Source organism: Impatiens glandulifera, chromosome 8 (genome assembly GCF_907164915.1).
Source record: "Impatiens glandulifera chromosome 8, dImpGla2.1, whole genome shotgun sequence".
Taxonomy (NCBI): Eukaryota; Viridiplantae; Streptophyta; class Magnoliopsida; order Ericales; family Balsaminaceae; genus Impatiens; species Impatiens glandulifera.
In genome coordinates, this window is record NC_061869.1 from 10,948,853 (window position 1) to 10,970,976 (window position 22,124).

Sequence of the window (22,124 nt, forward strand, 5' to 3'; positions counted from 1 at the left end):
TAGGTGGGTATAGAAGTCTTTGTCTAAACTTGGTGTAAAGGAGGGTGACACCGTTTTTGTTGAAGAGGTTAAATTTAGCTTATTCCAACGATTTAGTATCTCTTAATAATTGTTATGAACACATTTTGCAGAACACCATTAAATTTACATTAAAAAATTTCATTCTTTAACATTAAAAAGAACAAAATTTATAAAATTAATAAAGAAATTAAAATAGTGTAAGTTCATATTTATATTTATATAAGAATATTTAGTTCATATAAGTTCGTTTATAAAAAATTTAAATATTGTAAGTTCATATATGTATATATATATATTTTTTAATATAAATATATATTATTTTATTATTAATTTTATATAAATATATTTTCTTTCATTATATATAAACATATTGAATTAAATATCATATAAAAATTTCATTTATATTTTTTCCCGTACAACGTAGGGTATTTTACTAGTTATATATAATGATACTTAATTTTCAAAGTGTCCGGATTGCTAGGTCGAGAGTTGTGGTTAATTTGAATATATATATATATATATGTGGGAGTAAATGGATACTTAGGTCGGATTTTGGATTGATCTGTCCACAAACTTAAAACGGTTAGGTATGTTTTGAAATTACAACCTAACCAAAAAAAATACAACCCTACAAAACAAATACAACCCTTTAACCAAATGTGATTAGGATGTGATTTTCCGAGAAATAATAGGTTGGTAACAATTGAATGTTCGATAAAAAAAATATAAATCAAATATTTGATTGACCAAAAGTGTGAAGTCACAATGTTTAATATTAAAAAATATAAATCAAATATTTGATAAAGTCAAATGAAAGTGCAAGGTCATGAGATCAAATGTTTATTGGAAAAAAATATGTAATAAAATATGTGAAAAAATTAGTTGTTTTACCAAAGTGAATAAAATATGAAATGAGAGTGTTTTATTTTTTATTTTAATATATTATTTGTGATTTATTAAGAATTTTAAACATTAAATAGAATGTTTTATTTTTTATTTTAATATATTATTATAATTTTTAACTTTTTTTATATATTTTTATCATTATATATTAATTACAAATAAATCAAGAAGAAGAAAAGAAATGATTTGGATTTTAAAAAAGAGACCGTGAGATTTAGGAAGAAGAAGATGAAAATGTTTCCTTTCATATTTGGTCGGTGACCCGATCCAAGATTGCCTTACTTTGACTTGCTCCGGAGTGGGCGGGTGTCTAACTATGAATTTGAATACTCTCCTTTTATATTACTTTTTTATATTAGAAGTGTAACGTTTATTTAAAATTGAGTAATTATTATAATTAAAATAATATGTAAAAGTTTATTAAATTTTATAATATTTTTTTGTCTTATTTTTACATTTTTAATAATACGTGATAAAATTTTAAATATATAATTTTTCTATTTAAATCGGACATTGCCATCAGTTTTTAGATATCGTATAATTATTTTATTGGGATATTCGTCGATTAGTTCGATTAATATGCTTGATATGTTCATTTGTTATTCGTAATAATGTAATATCTATAATCTTTATAACTCAGGAAAAAAAATTATGAATTCGCCTTATTAGGTGGACTATACCGACTTTCATATTTAATTTTGGGTTTGGTAAACTGTTGAAACAACAATGAAAAGAAATTTATATAAAATAAGTAACATATTGAATAAAAAACGAAAACATTTTACAAATTGAGAATAAATAAAATAAAATTATTAGTATTTAATTTTAAAAAAATATTTAATATTTAACATATCAAATTATATAATTTAAAATATTTAATTTATTAATTAATATAATTAATATATAAGGATATAATAGTATTATATTTTTTCATATATATATTAGTTTTACATATTATCAAATAAATTCACATATCAAGTATTTAAAATTTAGATGTTTATATTTGATTAATTCAATTTTTATCTCCATATATTAAGATACAAATATTTAAAATTTAATATTTATATCTTAATTTTTAAGTTTATCTAAAAATTATCTTAGGCCTCTTCACCTACTATTTAAAAAAACCTTATATCTAAAGTATTAAAATAAATAAATAAAAAATATTATTGTCGGCTCTACCTAAGGAAGCGGAATTGCTTCATTTCAGTTTATTTAACTAAACATGTATCTAAAAAAGAGTTATACAAAATTCAATATTCATTACCCGTCTTGCATATTTAAACGGATCGGTTGATTCGAATATAGGCTTGATTGTTTGGTTAATTCAGATATTTATATTAATTTTTCTACAGCAAAAAATAACAATATTTTTAATTAATAACATTATTCTTACTAAATCACCGATTATAATTTATTTATTTTAAATAATGCTGATATATTATTTAAAGAAATATATATATATATATATTTATATATAACAAACATATTTATTTATTTATTTATTTATTTACAAAAGTTTGTTTAGTAAATGCGTTAATAATTGCGTAGATGTTTGTTTAGTAACGAAAGTTGTTGTACAATGCGTTAATTGCGTAGATGTCATCACGCTGTAAAATTCTTTTGGTAACCCCTCGTTTTGCATATGGCCACATTACGGCAGAAGGATCACTACTATGCATAAGACCAAGTATGTGTCCTAGCTCATGCACCGCAACTGTTTCAATGTCCCTTTCCCAAGGCAACAAACGCCTTGCTCCGTTCGACCAAGGAAGGTCTGCCCTGAAATGGAGCTTTCCTACAGGGGGATGATATGCGTAAGCCATCATTGTTGAGTCCTGTAGAAATGGGTAATAATCCTCACTAGGGTAACTAGTGAAACTTAGTTGAATATCTGCATTTCTATAAGCATCACTTCTTATAAAATTGAACTTCGTGACCTTTTGCCAACTGTAAAGCGCATAAGTAATTGGATTAATAGCGTCTGATCGCGTTCCGGGTGCTACAGCCCAGGATAGTCGGAGTTTCGACCACCTAGGTAATCCATACATATTGTAGTTCAAACCACTTTTATAAGGGTCCCGAACTAACTTCACCCCGTGTTTGATGAGACATTCATTAACCAAATCAGGGAAGCTGCACCGGGGTTTAACCATCAGTGACAAAGTTTTCTCGTCTAAAATCCCCGAAACATTGAGACGAAAAAACTGTTGAAATTTTTTAATTGCTTTCTCCATGGCGTGATCCAAAATATTAGAGTCGTTCGATGTGAAACTACTCGTTTGGTAACAACCATCCTTGGAGGAGGGACCAAAATAACCATATTTAGAAAGATAATTTTTCACTTTATCAAGTTTCTTAACTTTGTCACCTCTCTTGGAACCCAATAAATGTTTCATAGAGTTGAAAGATAATAATGGATTATCATTAATAGACGATGATTGGACAACTAGAAACAAGTCCAAGACAAAGAGTAACAAAATAATACATATTTTGACCATATTCATGTTTGCGATTTGATTTGTTACTTAGTTCTTGATTTTTGTTTCACGATTTTTTCTGCATTTTATAGACATTTTTTTAGATCAAAAGATTGTGTTAATCTTATGTATAAATCTATTTGATCGTAATATTATAAATTTCACTATTTTATCATTCTAAAATAGTTAAAAGCTACTAAATATTATAGTAAATAAAAGTCTTTTTTTTTTCTCTTTTTAAAAAAATATTAAATAATATTATAACTGGACAACTGGCCAGGCATGTATAAAAAAACAAGAATTCGACACAACATAATATTTGATATTAATTGTGTTAAACTATATGAACTATGTCATGAAGTTTAACACTACACTTACAAATTTTTATTTCAATTCAAATAAAAAATTACAACAAATCATAAATTTCTGGAAAAACAAATCAAACCATAACATAAAAATATAAAACAAATATAAATAAACTAGTTAGAATTAAGCTAATTCGGAATGAAAATAAGGATGTGATCAGTAAATAAAATCAAATAAAAATTACACTCAATTTAAACTTTTAATCCAAATTATAATTAAATGTTAATTGTTTAATTAATATTTATGTCTAATTAGAAAATCTCTATATATATATATAATGATGCTTAATTTTTAAAGTGTTCAGATTGCCGAGTCGAGAGTTGTTGTTAATTTGGATATATGTGAGAGTAAATGAATACTTGGGTCGGATTATGGGTTGACCCGCCCATAAAAATTTTACCGTAATATTTTTTTCACGGTTTTTTATATTATTATTCGTGCGCATTTATAAATGCTAGTTAAAGTAATAATGTTACGACAAATATTCAATTAATTGCCTGCCAATTGATTAACGCATAAACTAATTGATTAACGCATGGAATTGAATAGTCTAACCTTGCATTTCATCAAATCAACATAAAACAATGAGACCATTCATGTTAAATACTTATAAATTAAGTGAAAATGAATGGGAAATATTTATTATCTAAATAAATCGTTTGAATGATTTTATGGATGGTTTAATTCTCATAAATTTATTGTGTAAAAATTATGAGATTAATGGAGGTAGTTAATGATTTTTTTAGAAATCAGACTCGTTAAAATTATTTTTGTCATTATTAAAACCAATTAATTTTAATTTTTAGGGTTCAATAAATAATTTTGTAAGATGAAATGGATACCTCATTTCTTTCTAAATTATATATTTTAATCCTTAATTTTTTTTTTCTAAAACCATTTTAAGATAAATGAGTACAATATTTATTATAAATAATTTTATTTTATTATTTTGACATTTTTCCTTAATTATTTAATCTTTAAATATTACAATAATTAGGTACTTAAGTGTTTAAATTGGTTTTTTTATGTGATTAATTATTTTAATTTTATTTATTCAAAATAATTATTTTTTTATTTTATAAATTGGTGTGTAGAGTTTTAGTGCATACAAGAGAGTTTTATTATATTCAAAATATTATCGGATAAAATTGGTACACTCGTATTGCTTTTGGGAAATTCAAGACGTGAGTTAGAATAACATCGAATGGTGTTCTCAATATCATATATGCTTTGAGTATTTTTTTACTTTGTAGTGATCCGATAAATCCGATAGAATTGATACATTTATGCTCTTATTTTTAACCATAATAATGAGAGTGTAAGTGAACAATAAATGGTGATTTTAATATCTCAACTTTCTATATGAGAGAATTTTTTTTTAGTAACATATGTATATCTCATAGAAACAATTTTGTTCTCATATATATGACTAGAAATGAATAATGTAAGGTGAACAAGAGCTTATATTATGTTCTATGGATGAGAGAAAAAACTGTTATCATAATTGAGCGCTCTCTAGTGTTGATTCTCTTTATTTTTAACCATTTCCATTAATGCCCTTCATAGAATACGGCTTGTTTTTGCTAGAAAAGTGAATGAGTGTTTCCTTAGTGGTATTGACATACTCCGTGTTTTCTTTAGACACAATAAATAGATCATTCGCAAAATATATGTGTGCTAATTGTATCCCTGCAATGTGGTCGACTTTTCAATTGTATATTTGAAAACGCAATAAAAATCTCCATGATAAAGAAAAAAGGATAATTGATGTTTTCATCTCCATTCACTACATGACTTGAAGACAAGTCAAAGCATTTTTTTAATCAAATAAACTTCATAGTCAAAAAAGATTATCAATAACTTTATTAATTATAAACATGTGTGCTAAATTTTTTTTTAAAAATGACTTCATGCAGAATTCGTGAACAACATATAAAATGTTATAAACAACAATGATTCAAAAAATTCACAAACATCTACAGAACATAATTAACATATAAAATGTTATAAACAACAATGATTTAAAAAATTCACAAACAACTACATAATATAATTAGAAAAATAAACGATAAACCATGCTAACAAGAACATCATATTAGTGTATTTTGTTATGCTTATATATTTTTTTTTATATGTTTAATATTTAATAATAGTGAATTTTTATTTTGGATTTTTTATATGTAATATTTAAAAATAGTGAATTAGATTTGGACAAAAAGTTGTGTGATTTTTACTCTTTTATTTAAAGAGGTGTTCCACTTCAAAATTATGTGTTATTTTATTTTATTTCTTTTTAGTCCTATATTAGTTTGATTACATCAAAAATATGCATTTTATTGTATTTAATATATTTAATTAACTTTATATTTAAATTTAAAAATAAATATATGTTATAATAATATTTATCCTTATAAAATAAAATATAATTCTATTAATAAATATTATAAATAAAATAACATGATTAAATATGAAATTTATAAATTAAATAAATATCTCATTTTTAAAATAACAAGATGAAATTAATTTTATTACTTAAATAAAAATTTAATTTATAAAATTAATATTCAATCTAAAAAGTTATTTGGTTTAAGAAATCAAATACTTTTAATTATATTAATTAGAAAAATTAATTTTACATTTTATTTAATATATTTAATTAACTTTATATTTAAATTTAAAAATAAATATATATTATAATAATATTTATCCTTACAAAATAAAATATAATTCTATTAATAAATATTATTAATAAAATAACATGATTAAATATAAAATTTATAAATTAAATAAATGTCTCATTTATAAAATAACAAGGTGAAATTAATTTTATTAATTAAATAAAAATTTAATTTATAAAATTAATATTCAATCTAAAAAATTATTTGGTTTAAGAAATCAAATACTTTTAATTATATTAAATAGTAAAATTAATTTTACATTTTCTAAAATTAATATTATATCAACCACTCATAATAATAGTTGATTGCATATTTGTAGTTTTATTACATATTTATTTGTATACCCACTAATCATTTAAAAATAATCTTAAATCAATCTAAAATATTAAAACTAATAACAACTTTTATTTAATAAAAATTAAATATCTTATAAAATAAAAAGATTAAATTAACTTTATTAATATATTAAAAATTTTAAAATATATATATATATATATTATATATATATATATATTATATATATATATATATATATATGTTGAGTGTGCTCGGATTTGAAGTTTTGTATAAATATATCACAATGCTATAAGTCCCATTCTTATACCCTTTCTCGGGAGTCAATGACTTTTCATAACTACTACCTTGACACCCAAGAAGAGTTCGACTGAATGCTTTATTTATGTCCTAGTTGATCCTGATTCAATATTTATTTATATATATATATATATATATATATATATATATATATATATATATATATATATATATATATATATATATATATATATATATATATATATATATATATATATATATAAAACTAGTCCATCAACACAAAATAGTAAAAATAAAAATTTAAATTCTTCCCAAAATCCTTTTCAATTATATTTATACATCTCTTCTTCATTTACTAGTAGTCATATTATTAATGTATAAATACTAGTTTCAAAATTTTAGAACAATAGAGGACAAATGAAGCCACAATTAGTAGCACAAAATATATTAATCTTAAATCACTCTAACATTCTTAAACTTAATAACAGAAGATTATCACTGACCTTAAAAAAATATTGAAACGCGTCTGAATGTCCTAATATGAACTATGATTTTCTTCTTCTTTTTTTTGAATGTCCCTAATGTGATCTAGATTTTTTTCCTTTTTGAATGGTATACAAGACTCAATTATATCGAGCCTATAGAATACGTTACTTGCGGTAAACATCTTACGTTCCGTGATCATTAATTTTTTCATTTTTGGGGGGAAAAACGACTTAACGTTATTTCATTAAAAATTTCCAAAAACGGGAAAAAAATTCAAGAGTTTAAGAGATCATTCTAGATAGCCTAGAATGATTGTGAAGTCATATCATTCTAAATAAAGTTAAAAAGCTAAAAACGTAAATAAATTATCTGATTACAATGTTTTCAATTCTAGTGAGTTCAAAAAATGGTAAATTCCAGTTCCTGCAGATATTCCAGTTCTGCTCTGTGCTTGGAATTTCTTCTCCACGTTTCCGCGAGGGCGCTGCAATCTGATACAATATCTTTCCATAACTCTTCAACTCTCCTGCGGGTTCTGCCATATACCCTTGCATTCCGTTCTTTCCAAATGTTATACACCACTGCCCCAAAGCCGCACTTGAACACGCTTGTTGCAAATCTATTTCCCTTGACTTTGAGTAGTACTGCTTCTTTGATTTCATTCCATTCGCTCGGGAAACTGATCAACTCCAGGCTTTTATAGAATCTGTTTCAAAGCTCCGAAGCAATACAGCAGCTCCTGAATAGGTGATCTATGGTTTCTTCATTTCCTCTACATAGAAGACAGCTCGCGTCTAGGATGCTCATATACTTGCTGATACTATCACGAGTGTTGAGTCTTTCCCAGAAGGTGAGCCATAGGATGATCTGGTGTCGAGGGATAATCTTCATTGACCATACAAGAGGAGCCCATTCTACTTTCTACACTTTTTCCTAGGTTACCTCCCATATTTTCTTCGATACTAGCTTACCATTGTCCTCAGCTTTCTATTCATGAATATTCGGTCTGTCGTGTAGTTGTATGTTACTTATATGATCAAGTATCCTCTGTCCTTCTGGATTTCTTCTCAGGATTATGTCCCAATTCCCGTCTATAATGTCTCTGATTTTCGCTTCTACACAGTCCCTTCTGATACGGGTATTTTGAAACTCCTCCTTGTGGATGATAGGTTGGTTTTCGAACTAGGGGTCATGTCAGAATAGAGTGTCTTTCCCATCCCCTAGCCGGATGTCATAATGATCTGAAATATCGCTTAATTTTTTTATTTTAAGATGGCTTACAACGCGTTATCGATGATATATATTTTACCTCACATCTTTTTGTTTTGTTTTTGATGATTTAGCACGCTATCAAGAATATACATCTTACATCACATATATTTATTTTCCTTTTTTCTTCTTTGTTTGGATGATTTAGAATGTAATATCGGTGGTAGACATTTTACACCGTATTTTTTTGTGTTGGGAGAGAGAAATAATAGGTTGCTACACTTGGACAATTAAACAATGCATAAATCAATCAAACTTGCGGATAACATTTGACACACATAGTCTCTTCAAAGAGACAATGTTTTAAGAATAAAAGAAGTGAACCAAGAAAATAAAATAGAAATAGAACCCACAAACATTTTATACTTGTTAACAAAAGGCCTACATCCAATTGCCAAGAAACATCAAGGCTATTCACTATGATCAAATAGTAAAGTTACAAGAAGATACACAAAGATTTATAAGAAAACTCTTAGAAATAAAAAAAAAAAATTAGAATGTTCATGGGCAGTCTCACTTTAGAAATGAATATTTTTCAACTCAAATTTTAACTATATCTTATTGGGTTCTCTTTAACTTCCACTAAAAAGTCAATTTCCAGAAAATTAGAATTTTAGGACAAATCAAATATGAGATATGCAATTGTTATCACAATTACATAGTTTTACATTTTCTAGTGGTGTGTTGTCACTTTTAGCTTGGGCAACCAAGAATTCAAATTAACTTGTTCTCTTCTCTATTATTTTTTTCCTAGTTGTTGTGCTTTCTCCCGAGCTCAATTGATGCCATTTTTATGACATGTATCAATAACATGGCAGTTACATTTCCATTCTCCAATCAAAATCATTTACTTCGATTTATTCCTTTATTTTTTAGTTTTCTTTTCCAACATTAATTCTTCAACACATAATTAATCTTTAATCTTCTTGTCTTCAATATGATTAAGACTGGGTATTAACATATTTATCATTAATCCCAACAATTTGGATGACTTAAAATGCACTATCGGGGATATACATCTAACATCGCATCTCATTTTTTTTTGATGATTTATAATGCGTTGTCGGGGAACAACTTTTGACATTGCATTTTTTTTCAAGGTTAGACCTTTTTTTCGTATTTTCTGAATAAATCCCCTAGGAATTTGTTTTTTTTATTGAAATTAGGAATATCGTCTTAATAATTTTTTTACAAAGAGAAATGACGATTATAACCAGACTTAATGAATAGGCTATTATGTATCTTTATACAAAGAATACTATCATTGAAGTAGTTTGTGATCATTAATTTATTTCTTTTTGTTCGTGTTTCATTTTATCATTTATTTTTATTTTGGAGATGTCATAGTGCATGAACTAGGATTTCATTTTATTAGAAAACCACTTAGCATGAAAACTACGGGTTTATTACTTATTATTTTGATGACTTTCTTTTCTCTTTCCTTTTTAGTTATTTTTCATTCATCATATTTTTTATTTCCTTTAGTGTAAAAACTAGAGGTTTATTATTGTTGATGTTTTTATCATTTTTTTATGTTTATTGATACCCATATTTTCAATGCAAATGATGTTAATACATGTATATATTCAAATGCAATCCTACGAATGGTTCATCAACTCCAAAATCTTCATTCTTGGCGTTTTTAGATTTACATGCATATTATAATCAGATTGCTCTCTAATTTACTTTGAATGTTTGACTCACTAGCTTGAGTAGACATTGGTATTATTCTTCCATGAGCATCGTCTTTGAGTTTGAACTTTAGTCGCGTCCTCAGGACCTAGAGTCATTGTTTATGATCGAGAGATTTTGTCCTAATTTTGTGCTCTAATTTTCTGAGAGATGCTTCATCGTCTTCCGTGATTTATCCTGAATGTTTGACTCACTAGCTACAATAGACGCTAAGATTTTTCTTCCAAAAGAATCGTTCTAGCGTTTGAGCTCTAGTCACAGTCTTGGGACTTAGAGTCATTATTTTTGTTTGAGAGATCATGTTTTAGTTTGGAGACCAATGAACGAGCACAATTATCGTTGACTTTAGATCCATCTCTAGCCTTGTCATATGCTCGAGTCGCACTAAGATGTCGTATGAAAATTTTGATAGGGCCTCGTGAAAACTATAATAGGACTCACATTGATGATGTGCGTCATCTCTCGATTTTTTTATACCGAGTTAACATTTCTCACATGCTTGCTTATCCGCAATGCATTGCTCCATTTACATGGTTGACTATTATAGATACTCTTTTTGTTCGAATGAAATCATAGATTCTTCAACATGGTATGACGAGGCCGCTTCGAGTTTGATGAGTGTACTAGTGTATAAAATATTAAAAAGTGATTTACATTCTCGTCCTTGTATTTGACCTTCAACTGAGCTATAGTATTTTGAAGTCATGGGTTATGATCAAGAGATCATGTGTTGAATTTGAGGTTGATAAATATGCATGACCACCCTCAATCACGTATTCATCCCTTAGAATCTTCACATACTTAAGTTGTTTCGAGATGTCATCGTTTATACATATGATATCTTGTCCATCAAACAATAATAGGTATCATATCAATGGAGTGCACCATCTCTTGATTCTACATAGATTTAGCATTTTCTACATACTTGTATATCCATAATGCATTGTTCTATTATAACATGGTTAAATTTTTTAGTTACTCATTTTGTTTGAATTAATTCAAATATTTTTAAAAGGATAAAAGTCTTACGTCTATCATCCTTAGCATACCAATGTATAGGAGTTTGAGGTAAATATTTTCATTCTCTTCTTTGTGTTTCTCATAATTGTTGTGTGGATCAAGAATTTTTATTGTCTAGATGACATGATAGTCCTTGTCTCGAAGCAATAGTGTACGAGTGTTTAAAAACGTACGCCCAGAAGAAGCAATTTTTTCGAATTTTAAGAAATAAATTTTAAAAAAAAATATCTCTTCGAAAATTTTAAAAATAAAATTGAATCAAATCGAAGAATGGTTTAAAAACCAGTTTGTGACTAAAGAGTCGCCACCAAAATTTTCTTACAAAATTAGGAATGAAAATAAATTCTTAGCGTGTAGAATAATAACGCCTTCAGAAAAAATATTTTTTGGGGTTTTAATGCTTGGTTACATGTAAGAAATGGCATTGACGATATGTTTAACGTGCATGTTAGAATGTTTATTTGTCAAATATCTAGTCTATCCCTTAATACTAAATTTAAAGGTAATATATTAACTAGTATAATGATTTTAAGTATAATAATTATTATTTACAAACAAATAAACTAATACTTTGAACGTAAGAAAAAAAAGAAAATAAGAGAATTTAAAATTTATTATATTCATAAATTATTTTTACAATGATAAATAAATCAACCCACAATTTTTAGAGTTTTATATTGGGGCACAAAAATAAAATAAAATATTTACAAATGAACCAAAAAAAAATGTTTTTATTTAAAATATTATATTTATTTTATGTTTGGATTTTTATAAAATGGTTCAAAAAGGCATTTAAATGTAAAAAATAAAATAAAACTAAAATAAATAGTGAGTTGGTTATCTTTAACCTTCCGTTTGCTGTAAATTTTACGGTTTTATGTGATATTTCGAGGGTTGCCGTTCTTGAACAGGAATGACAAATCCGTTTTTGGATTTCAAAATTTCAATTTAGATATTTTATATAAAATTAATGGAATAAATATAATTCAACGAAAAAACTTTTAAATTATGTTCAATCAACAATTTAAATTTAAAGAATTTAAACTCTATATGAAATATACAAACTTTATAAATGCAATTAAGTCAAAATGAGAGCTTTTATTGGACTTTAGATGCTTCCTAAAAATTGTTAAAATCTTCTTGAATACATAACTAACACTCAAACCATCTCAAACACGAAAAATGTAAAATTTGGATAAAAGCTTGAAAAACAAAAATATGGTGCATCGTCTAAGTTTATTTCATCTGATTTCCTTTTCAATCGTTTTTTTCTTTTTTTTTTCTTGTCTTGGTCTGCTATTTATAGCGATCTCAATGCTCTTTCCCCTTCTAAAATAGAGTTTAGCCTTCTTTTGATGAAAAAAGTTTAGAATTTATGCCGATAAATTTAGCAACTAACCGTATTATGGTTTTCCCAAGTCAATATCCATTTATTTAGTTTTATTTTTATCTCAATATCCATTTATTTAGTTTTATTTTTATCTCTCCACCACTAGTTTTCTAGATTTGCCTATCAATATCTTTTTTTTCTTCTCTCCACCACTTCTTACAAATAAAACAAATAAATTAGAATTATTAAATATTATTTTATTTTACATATTAGTTTATTAACAATAAAAAATAAAATATATTTTTTAATAATACATTAAATCATTTAAAATTCAAACATATTTATCAAACTATTATTTACTTTATATTATTAAAAATTGTTCGAAAGTTATTTTGGGATCTAATCGTTACAATATTATTCCCCAAAATAATTTTATTTTTCAATTCTCGTGCAATGAGCTCGTATATAATTTTAAAAAATATTTTTGTAGGCTCGAGATTTTTTTTAAAAAATAAAAATTAGAGATCGAAAATGAGTGTCTACAAATAGAAAGTCAAACTATCATGAATGCATCTTTTGGAGTGATGACTTTTAATGCCTATATGCAATGAAAATGTTGTGCACATTAAGCCTAATCAACTATGTGCTCGTTGTGATGCTTTCAATCAATCAATCTATTTTTGGTTTGTCATGAATAACCTGTAAATCTCAAAACATGGTTAAGAAGAAAAGTTACATTAATCAATGACCCATGTCGTCATATATGCATACCTAAGAGGATATAAACGCACACTTTTCAACTCTTCTTTTATTTAAAATGAAAATATTTAAAAGTGGGGGTTAGTAGTAAACAAGATAAACAGTTATGAGAATTCAACCCTCGTCCTAGCCATAAAATGTTTTGCAAAGTATAAGAAAAAAATTACGTCAATGGATAAAAAAAATCGAGTCTTCTTTGAGCTCATCATTTCCTCGTCATTTAGTCTTTCATCTTCTTTGTTTTTTTGGCTGCCTCTTGTAGAAACTTAGCCATAAATGTCGAACTCTTTTGTCGAAACCTTCATCGTCTTCGTTTCTCTACACTTAGAAGAGTAAAAGGTATATGGTCTATGGTTGATCATGAACTTTATGACTAAGCTATTTCCTCAAAGGGCGTTATCTCACTTCACTTGAACATCTTGTGGTTTCCGGCGTGGTTATATCGATCAGAACGACAAATCGAAGAGTCATGGGAGTAGTGTCCAGTTTATTGTCTAAGTGAAATCATAAGAGAAAGTTTGATCCACACATTTAGAAAAATTAGGAAAGAAAAATATTTTGCGTATTTAAATTAATTTTAGAGATTCTGTTTTCGGTTCGGTACTTGATTACACTTAATAAAGGGCTCTAGTGCTATGACTCACGTGCCTAACACATGATAGTCTCTACCTTAAACTTTTGGAAATTAAAAAAAAAATATTGTTCTATAACTTATTTAATCATAGAGCATGCATCTACAGGTAATCCAAACATAAATATTAGTCTAGTTTTATATAATTATGTTTTCGAATATGCATCTATGTCATGGGTCTTGAATAAAAAATAAAAAATTTGTAATATTTGTAAACGAATGGAAAAACAAATATACCTAAAAAAGAAAAAAGTAAATGACTTAGTTTAAAAGGAAAATAGAATCTAAAAAATATCCATATTCAAGTTTATTATTTGTATATATTTTGGTTTTTATTAGAACTCTTTTTTTGTTATAATTTAGTACATGATTTGGGGATTTTTATTTTTTTTGAAAATTCACCTAACACTCTTCTAGGTTTATTTTTTTAATTGTGAGTGAAGATGTGCCTTAATATCTCTCATTTTACAACGAATCCCAAATCAAAATATATTTGGAGTCTCATCTTGAGTGTGGTTTTTTCGATCATTTCAAACGAAGACCGATTTTCCTTATATTTCCTTTTGCAAAGATTATAAATTATGCACTTGAAACCGTGTTCTCACGGTTATTTGGAAAGAATATTTTGTGCAAAAGAAATTTTCTACACAAACATCATAGTTAAATTTGGAAATAAATGAAATATAACCTAAATCTATCAAAATCAAACAACTTCACAAATAAATCAAACAAATTATAATCTTCATTGAATAATTTAAAAATTACAATTAGCCTAAAGAAAATTCAGAGCCAATAACTTTATAGTAACAGAAATTCGTAAAAACCAGTATAGTTATCAAACAAGAAAAACCGAATTCATAATTGATTTATTTATATAGGTGAAGTCCAGCACCAAACAACTAACAAGTTGTAACATGCATATACATCATCTTCAAAGTTAAAAGTTCATGTTTTGGATTCTAAAACACAGCAAAAATGGCCATTATATGAGTCTGGAGCGGGGGAGCATGGAGCATGTATGCAGCAGCAAGGGAAATATCAATTAGCCTAAATAAATATTAAGTCTCTTTGGGAGATGTCCAAAAGTCGAAATAATATTAGGGTTTATTCGTTACTAGCTGTTTAAAAACTCTATTTCAATTTTTATAGATCAAGATAAAGCAATACATTCTCCATATGAAAGATGATCGGTAAAATCAACACCAATTTTAAATAATCTAGAAATCTTACAAGTAAGAAAACAAATAAAGCGAACGAGAGAGAGAAATTTTTGTTTACCAATGGGAGAGAGCGAGATTTTTGGATGGAATAGACGAGATTGGCGAAGCTCTTCAAATCCTCCTCCGATTGGCAGCGGCTGCGGATCTTGAACGGCGGTGGCTGCGAATCGCGAATCTTGTAAAAGGCGGAAAAAGAGATTGAATGAAAGAGATAAGCTGGGGAGAGGGGAGGCTCTCGACCTGTAAATGGTTTTAATAGGAAATAATGATCGGTGTGGGAACCAATCGCTAGTATCACTTAAGTAAATAGCGATGGTCAATGTACCCATCGCTAGTATATATGTAATTGTGGTGGGTCATTATACCGATAGCTATTATATTTGAGTTATATTTTTATGACCATGTGCTCATGGGTTCGAGTCTCATGGTGAGAGTTAGTTTAAATGTTTTTTTTACTATTTCCAATAAATCTAGTAACATTTTTCTTTTTAAATCACAAATTCTAATTTCTTTATTATAAATAATGCTGTTATATTATTTAAAGAAATATATATATATATATATATATAATATTTATTTATTTAATTCAAACAAAATAAAATGCAGAATAAAATATTCCCAACTAGTAACGAAAGTTGTTGTACAATGCGTTAATTGCGTAGATATCATCATCTTGTAATTTTCTTCTGATAAACCCTGGTCTTGTATATGCCCACATTACGGCAGAAGGATCCCTACTATGCATAAGACCAAGAACGTGTCCAAGCTCATGCAACGCAACTGTTTCAATGTCCATTTCCCAAGGCCTTGTTCCGTTCGACCAAGGAACGTCTGCCCTGAAATGGAGCTTTCCGCTAGGGGGAAGTTGTGCGTAAGCCACTATTCCTGAGTGCTGCAGAAATGGGTAATAATCCTCACTAAGGTAACTAGTGAAACTTATTTGAATATCTGTATTTCTATAAGCACTCCTTATAAAATTGAACTTCGTGACCTTTTGCCAACTGTTAAACGCATAAGTAATTGGATTAATAGCGTCTGATCGCATTCCGGCTGCTAAATACCAGGATAGTCGGAGTTTCGACCACCTTCGTTTTCCATACATGTAGAACAAACCACTTTTATAAGGATCCCGAACTAACTTCACCCCGTGTTTGATGAGACATCCATTAACCAAATCAGGGAAGCCGCACCGAGGTTTAACCATTAGTGACAAAGTTTTCTCGTCTAAAATCCCCGAAACATTGAGATGAAAAAACTGTTGAAATTTTTTAATTGCTTTCTCCATGGCGTGATCCAAAATATTAGAGTCGTTCGATGTGGAACTACTCGTTTGGAAACAACCATCCTTGGAGGGACCAAAATAACCATATTTTGAAAGATAATTTTTCACTTGATCAAGCTTCTTAACTTTGTCACCTTTCTTGGAACCCAATAAATGTTTCATAGAGTTGAAAGATAATAATGGATTATTATTAATAGATGATGATTGGACAACTAAAAACAAGTCCAAGACAAAGAGTAACAAAAGAATACATATTTTGACCATATTCATGTTTGTGATTTGATTTGTTACTTAGTTCTTGATTTTTGTTTCACGATTTGTTTATGCATTTTATAGACATTTGTTTTTCATCTAAATATTGTGTTAATCTTATGTATAAATTTATTTGATCTTAATATTATAAATTTCACTATTTTATCGATTCTAAAATAGTTAAAAGCTATTAAATATTAGAGTAAATAAAAATCTTTTCTCTCTTTTTAAAAATATATTAAATGATATTATAACTGGACAACTGCATGTATAAAAAAACAAGAATTATACACAACATAATATTTTATATTAATTGTGTTAAACTATATAGATGAACTATGTCATGAAAGTTAACACTACACTTACAAATTTTTATTTTTATTAAAATAAAAAAAATTACTATTTCTGGCACGACCCCTGGTACGAAACCAGTCTATCATCCACAAGGAGAAGTTTCAAAATACCCGCATCAGAAGGGACTGCACAGAAGTGAAAATAAGAGACATTAAAGACGGGAATTGGGACTCACTCTTGAGAAGAAATCCAGAAGGACAGAGGATACTTGATCATATAAATAACATACAACTACACGACAGACCAGATATTCATGAATGGAAAACTGAGGACAATGGGAAGCTGGTATCGAATAAAATATGGGAGGTAACCCGGGAAAAAATACAGAAAGTTGAATGGGCTCCTCTTATATGGTCAACGAAGATTATCCCTAGACACCAGTTGAGGACAATGAAAAGCTGGTATCGAAGAAAATATGGGAGGTAACCCGGGAAAAAGCACAGAAAGTTGAATGAGCTCCTCTTGTATGGTCAACGAAGATTATCCCTAGACACCAGTTCATCCTATGGCTCGCCTTCTAGGAAAGACTCAGCACTCGTGATCGTATCAGCAAGTATATGAGCATCCCAGACACGAACTGTCTTCTATGTAGAGGAAATGAAGAAACAATAGATCACCTATTCGGGAGTTGTTGTATTGCTTCAGAGCTTTGGGACAGATTCTATAAAAGTCTGGAGCTGATCAGTTTCCCGAGCGAATGAAATGAAATCAAATATGCAACATTATTCAAAGCCAAGGGAAATAGATTTGCAACAAGTGTGTTCAAGTGCGGCTTTGGAGCAGTGGTGTATAACATTTGGCAAGAACGAAATGCAAGGGTATATGGAAGAACCCGCAAGAGCGTTGAAGAGTTATGGAAAAATATTGTATCGGATTGCAGCGCTCTCGCGGAACGTGGACAAGAATTCCAAGCACGGAGCAGAACTGGAATATCTGTAAGAACTGAAATTTACCGTTTTTTAAACTCACTAGATTTGAAAGCATTGTGATCAGATAATTCATTTACGTTTTTAGTTTTTTAGCTTTTATTCAGAATGTTACGACTTCAAAATCATTTTAGGCCTGTCTAGAATGATCTCTTAAACTCGTGAGTTTTTTTTCGATTTTTGGAAATTTTTAATGAAATAATGCTAAGTCGTTTTTCCAAAAATAAATTTTAAAATTACAACAAATCAAACCATAACATAAAAATATAAAACAAATATAAATAAACTAGTTAGAATTAAGCTAATTCAGAATGAAAATAAGGATGTGATCAGTAAATCAAATCAAATAAAAATCACACTCAATTTAAACTTTTAATCCAAATTATAATTAAATGTTAATGATTTAATTAATATTTATGTCTAATTAGAAAATTAAAGTAATAATGTTATGACAAATATTCAATTAATTAAGGCATGGACTAAATGATTAACGCATGGACTATTCAATTAGCTTAGTATTGAATGTCATAAAACAATGAGACCAATAATGTTAAGTAGTTATGGATTAAGTGAAAATGAATGAGCAATATTATTGTTAATGTGAATAAACGTTTAAATGATTCTATGGTTAATGTAAATAAACGTTTGAATAATGTTACGATAAACATTCTGCCAATTGATTAACGCATGGAATTGAATAGTCTAACTTTGCATTTCATCACATCAACATAAAACAATGAGACCATTAATGTTAAGTACTTATGAATTAAGTGAAAATGAATGAGCAATATTTATCATGTAAATCAACGTTTGAATGATTTTATGGATTGTTTAATTCTCATCAATTTATTGTGTAGAAATTATGAGATTAATGGGGGGTAGTTAATGATTTTTTTTTAGAAATCAGCCTTGTTAAAATTATTTTGGTCATTATTAAAACCAATTAATTTTAATTTTTAGGGTTAAATAAATAATTTTGTGAGATGAAATGAGTACCTCATTTCATTCTAAATTATATATTTTAATCATTGATTTTTTTTTTCTAAAACTATTTTAAGATAAATAAGTACAACATTTATCTCAAATAATTTTATTTTATTATTTTGTCCCTTAATTATTTAATCTTTAAATATTACAATAATTAGGTAATTAAGTGTTTAAATTGGGTTTTTTCCATGGTATTAATTATTTTAATTTTATTTATTCAAATTAATTATTTTTAATTTTATAAATTGGTGTGTATATTTTTATTGTTTACAAGAGAGTTTTATTATATCCAGAGTATTATTTGATAAAAATTGGTACACTCGTATTGCTTTTGGAAAATTCAAGACGTGAGTTAGAACGACATCGAATGGTTGTCTCTTTGAGTATTTTTTTACTTTGTAGTGTTCCGATATATCTAATAGAATTGATACATTTATGCTCTTATTTTTAACCATAATAATGAGAGTCTGAGTGAACAATAAATGGTGATTTCAATATCTCAACTATCTAAATGAGAGAATTTTTTTTAGTAACAGGTGTATATCTCATCGAAACAATTTTGTTCTCATATATATGACTAGAAAGGAATAATGTAAGGTGAACAAGATCATATCTTATCTTGTATGGATGAGAGCAAAAACGGTCATCATAATTGAACGCTCTCTAGTTGTTGATTCTCTTTATTTTTTTAACCATTTCTATTAATTCCTTTCATGGAATACGGCTTGTTTTGCTAAAAAAATGAATTAGTGCTTCCTTAGTGGTATTGGCATACTCCACATTTTCTTTAGACATAATAAATAAATTATTCGTAAAATATATGTGTGTGATATTTGCATCCTGTAATATGGGTGAAAGATAAATGGTCAACTTTTTAATTGTATATTTGAAAACGCAATAAAAATCTCTATGATAAAGAAAAAAGAATAATTGATGTTTTCATCTCCATTCTCTACGTGACTTCAGGACAACGCAAAGCATTTTTTTAATCAAATAAACTTCATAGTCAAAAAAGATTATCAATAACTTTAACAATTATAAAGGTGTGTGCTAAATTTTAAAAAAAAATGGCTTCATGCAGAATTCGTGAACAACATATAAAATGTTATAAACAAAAATGATTCAAAAAAATTCACAAACATCTACATAACATAATTAGAAAAATAAACGCTAAACCATGCTAACAAGAACATCATATTAGTATTAGTGTATTTTGTTATGCTTATAATTTTTTTTATGTGTATTAGATCTATTTATATTTTGAATTTTTATGTGTAATATTTAATAATAGTGAATTTGGCTATCGATTTCTATTAGAAGCTTATGGGTACAAGAAAGCAGCATCAAAGTCACCTGACACTACAACAAAACATACTTCCAACAACCCTTATATGCCAACCCTTAATAAGGGTTGGTAAAAATAAAAAGAAAAAAACTTTTGTCAACCTTTATATTTATACCATCACCTTTATTATTTTTATAAAAAATTTGTTAAAACTTTATAATTTCATTATTCTAAATTTTAATATTTTTATGTTTTTTTTAATTTTATAAATAATTTATTTCATTATTTCAATTTTTTAAAATTTAAATTAACTTAAAATTTTATTAATATTAAATATTATTTTTTATATAACATAATTATTAATTTATTATAGAATTATTAATTTTTTTTATTAATATCTGTCTTTTATTTAATTATTTTTTAAATTAAATTTAATTAAATTAAAAATAAAAAATAATATAAATTAAAAATAAATTAATTAAACATTGTATTATATTTAAGAATACATATTTATCTTATATATTTTTTTTTTATTAATAATCAGTTTTTATAAATATATAGATAATCAAGCCCAATTCATTTGAAGTATTGAAAGACCAATTTTCTAACCTAATCAGATTAGATTTATAGAAAACCAAGCCCAATTCATTTTATTATTGAAAGACCAATTTTCTAAACTAATTAGTTTGTCGCAACCAGTTCGTCCGTAGCATCCGCCAGTTCGGTGTTATTTTTACTCACTGAACATAGTTGCTTCAATTCTCTCTCCAAACTCTCAGCGGATCTAATGGTGGTTAAGATGATGAGATGGCGGTCGTCCCTTCTATCGAAGAAATTCGAAGTTAGGTTAGTCGTTCGTAGGTACAATCCGGAGATTGTACTAGAATCGGAGGAATCGTAGGGGATGACGATGAAGATCAGGTGGAAAGGAACTAAGTTTGCCCTAAGTCCGTTCCCACGAACGGTTAAGAGGAATTTCACTAAGGAGGGAAGGATTGGAGAAAATAGTGTCGTATATTGGGAGGAAGAGTTTCAATCTGCATGTGGTATTTCTGGTTACAAAACAATATTTTCCATCCTTGGGAGATCTCTTTGACATTGTTGAATGTGAGTTATTTTGTTTTTTCTTTATATATAGTTATGGAATCCTGTTGAGAATATGAAATTTATGCATATTTTTCTGGAATCAGAACTCGAATTGAGGGAAGAAGAATAAGGTGTTTATTGTGGAAACAACATGATTGAATCTTTCTGAATTTGCTTCTAAAGCTGATGAGAATGGATTTGATCTTAATATCCCTGTTCCACTTCATCTGATCAATGTAGTTCACTTTTGGTAGGTCTACCTGTTTTTTTTAAATCTTTTTCAAGCACTTTTGATTAGGTACTAGATTTATGAAGTTCATTTTTACTGAAGATATCACTCAGTTTGTTGGAGCTGAGAACCATTCAAGATTCAGCAGATTCAATTCATAAATTCTTCAATTGTTGATTCTCTGGCATTATTCACACCATCTAGATCGGTGTTATCTGTAAATCACTCTCCTACTTACGGTAATCATTCAATCTCCTTATCAACTAGTTCAATTTTGACCTTTTCCCATTCCATATCTATATATATTGAATTT

General features: G+C 27.4%; 2 protein-coding genes across 2 annotated transcripts; both read right to left on the reverse strand.

Moving 5' to 3' along the window:
* Positions 1–2,483: 2,483 nt before the first annotated feature.
* On the reverse strand, positions 2,484–15,739 carry LOC124912979 (metalloendoproteinase 5-MMP-like). Its single transcript, XM_047453605.1, has 2 exons — positions 15,469–15,739; positions 2,484–3,373 (listed from the first exon to the last, which is right to left on the reverse strand). Exons 1-2 carry the CDS (start codon positions 15,737–15,739, stop codon positions 2,484–2,486), a joined length of 1,161 nt encoding a protein of 386 aa, XP_047309561.1.
* Positions 15,740–16,032: 293 nt separating this feature from the next.
* Positions 16,033–16,854, reverse strand: LOC124912980 (metalloendoproteinase 5-MMP-like). The gene has a single exon (XM_047453606.1). The coding sequence runs from the start codon at positions 16,852–16,854 to the stop codon at positions 16,033–16,035; it is 822 nt and encodes a 273-aa protein (XP_047309562.1).
* Positions 16,855–22,124: the final 5,270 nt, after the last annotated feature.

What these genes read in the sequence shown, in the direction of transcription:
- LOC124912979 (XM_047453605.1), bottom strand. Translation starts at nt 15,739, where the DNA reads ATGGGTACATTGACCATCGCTATTTACTTAAGTGATACTAGCGATTGG. An exon ending in AATCTCGCTCTCTCCCATTG is followed by an intron (nt 3,374 to 15,468) that starts GTAAACAAAAAT and finishes ACTTGTTTCTAG; the next exon opens with TTGTCCAATCATCGTCTATT.
- LOC124912980 (XM_047453606.1), bottom strand. Translation starts at nt 16,854, where the DNA reads ATGAAACATTTATTGGGTTCCAAGAAAGGTGACAAAGTTAAGAAGCTT.